Source organism: Colobus angolensis, unplaced genomic scaffold (genome assembly GCF_000951035.1).
Source record: "Colobus angolensis palliatus isolate OR3802 unplaced genomic scaffold, Cang.pa_1.0 Scaffold402, whole genome shotgun sequence".
Lineage (NCBI taxonomy): Eukaryota > Metazoa > Chordata > Mammalia > Primates > Cercopithecidae > Colobus > Colobus angolensis.
This window is the reverse complement of record NW_012117400.1, coordinates 226,304-227,884: the sequence shown is the minus strand read 5'-3', so window position 1 is coordinate 227,884 and position 1,581 is coordinate 226,304. Positions and strand designations below refer to the sequence as shown.

At 61.0% G+C, this 1,581-nt stretch overlaps 1 protein-coding gene across 1 annotated transcript in view; it reads right to left on the bottom strand.

The window, feature by feature from the left end:
• Nucleotide 1: 1 nt before the first annotated feature.
• The window catches only part of EMD (emerin), a gene marked incomplete at its 3' end in the record, with an annotated part of 2,750 nt that continues 1,170 nt past the window's right edge, over nt 2-1,581 (bottom strand). The window contains exons 4-8 of the mRNA XM_011955919.1: nt 1,406-1,510; nt 1,172-1,249; nt 824-957; nt 336-385; nt 2-251 (exon numbers count right to left, since the gene is read on the bottom strand). Of these exons, the coding sequence (XP_011811309.1) occupies nt 2-251; nt 336-385; nt 824-957; nt 1,172-1,249; nt 1,406-1,510 (617 nt within the window). The remainder of the gene's footprint in view (nt 252-335; nt 386-823; nt 958-1,171; nt 1,250-1,405; nt 1,511-1,581) is intronic.

Sequence of the window (1,581 nt, the reverse complement as noted above, 5' to 3'; positions counted from 1 at the left end):
CCAGGAAAAGCAGCAGCTGGCCCCAGAGCGGGACCTGGTGATCCTGGCCCAGCCCAGCCCCAGGAGCATGGTTTTCAGGCCGGATGGCACGGCGGGTGAGCCATGAAGAGGAAGATGAGGAGGAGGACATAGAAGAGGTGGAGGAGGAAGTAGGATAATAGGACAGGTCCAGGGAGCTGCTGGAGGCTGAAACAGGGCGGTAGTGCGCAATGCTCTGGTAGGCACTGTCCCGGCCATACATGGGGCGTTCCCTGAGGCAAAAGAGGGGAGCAGGTGGGCCAGGAGCCTGGGTCCAGAACCAGCCCCTGTCCCTGGCCTTCCCCATACATACATACCTATCCTTGCACTCCTCTTCAGAAGACGACAAAAGATCGTCATCACGCACCTGGAGAAGAGAGTCAAGGTGAGGGGACTGGCTGGCAGGGCCACCATGGCCCTGTCATGTCCCTCTCAAACTTCCCCCTCAAACTTCCCCAGCGGGTCCCCTCTGACCTTTGGTTAGAGGCCAGGGACCCACACCCTCCTGAATGACTCTGGGTGTTCAGCCTTTCATCCATGGGGCCTCACCACTTGTGCTCATGCCCCAGCATCCCCTTTTGCCCCCAGGACTCTCAGGAAGAGCTGGAGCCTAGATCCCAGACCAGGGTGCAGGATGCATCCTATGTGCTCTAGTCACATAGTTCTGAGGGCTCCCCAAAGTAGGACCCTGACCATACAGGTGTCTGGGGAGCCAGAGTCTCCCCAGTGGCCCCCTGGATTTATCCAAACACAGCCGCGATCCCCTAGGTTGTACCCAAGTACAGGACGCCGCCAGCCAGCTCACCTGGTGGTGGAACGTGTCAGCATCTGGGAGTAAAGTCACAGACTGGCGGAAGCCCCTGGACGGGCCCGCAGACTCGGGCTCCCCATAAGTCCTGGTAGTGAAGTAGCTCTCTTCATAGTAGTCGTCATTGTAGCCTTGGGAAGGGGGGCAGCAGTAGCAGAGGGGGCATCGGTGTGCCCCACCTGGCCCGATGGCCCTAATCTGAATCCCATTTCGGGACCTGTGACAGTTTCTCCCTCCTAAGGCTGCTGGAGTGGTTGGGACTGAGGTCTCAGGTCCTCCCTGTGAGCGGGGTCCCTGACACATTCGGGTGAAGGTGCCAGCGTGCCCACCCAACCCCTGCCTTACCCTTGCTCTGGTAGAGTAAGGCGTCCTCTTTCTTGGGAAGATCATACATATCCGAATCCCCTGACGTCGAATCCAAGTCTGGATTGAAAGGAGGAGACAGAACTGTTTGCCCCCCCCACACCCCGAGACTTCCCTCCCCTTTCCCCAGTGCCGCTCTCGACCGGCGCCCCTGCCACACCCTCGCTGCCCCATCCTCCCCGCGTCCCAGGCCGTCCCCACAGGCGAGGCTCTCACCAGAGAAGCGGTAAGAGGAGGCAGCGGATGAGCCGGGGGGCGAGAGCCGCCGTCTCTGGGTCTCGTACTCGAATATCTTCTGCTCGTAAAGCCTACGAGTTGATCCTGGCCGGACACGGGGCGGTCAGGGCCGCGGGCCGGGGAAGGGGCGCGGGGAGTGCAGCGGAGTGGGCAGC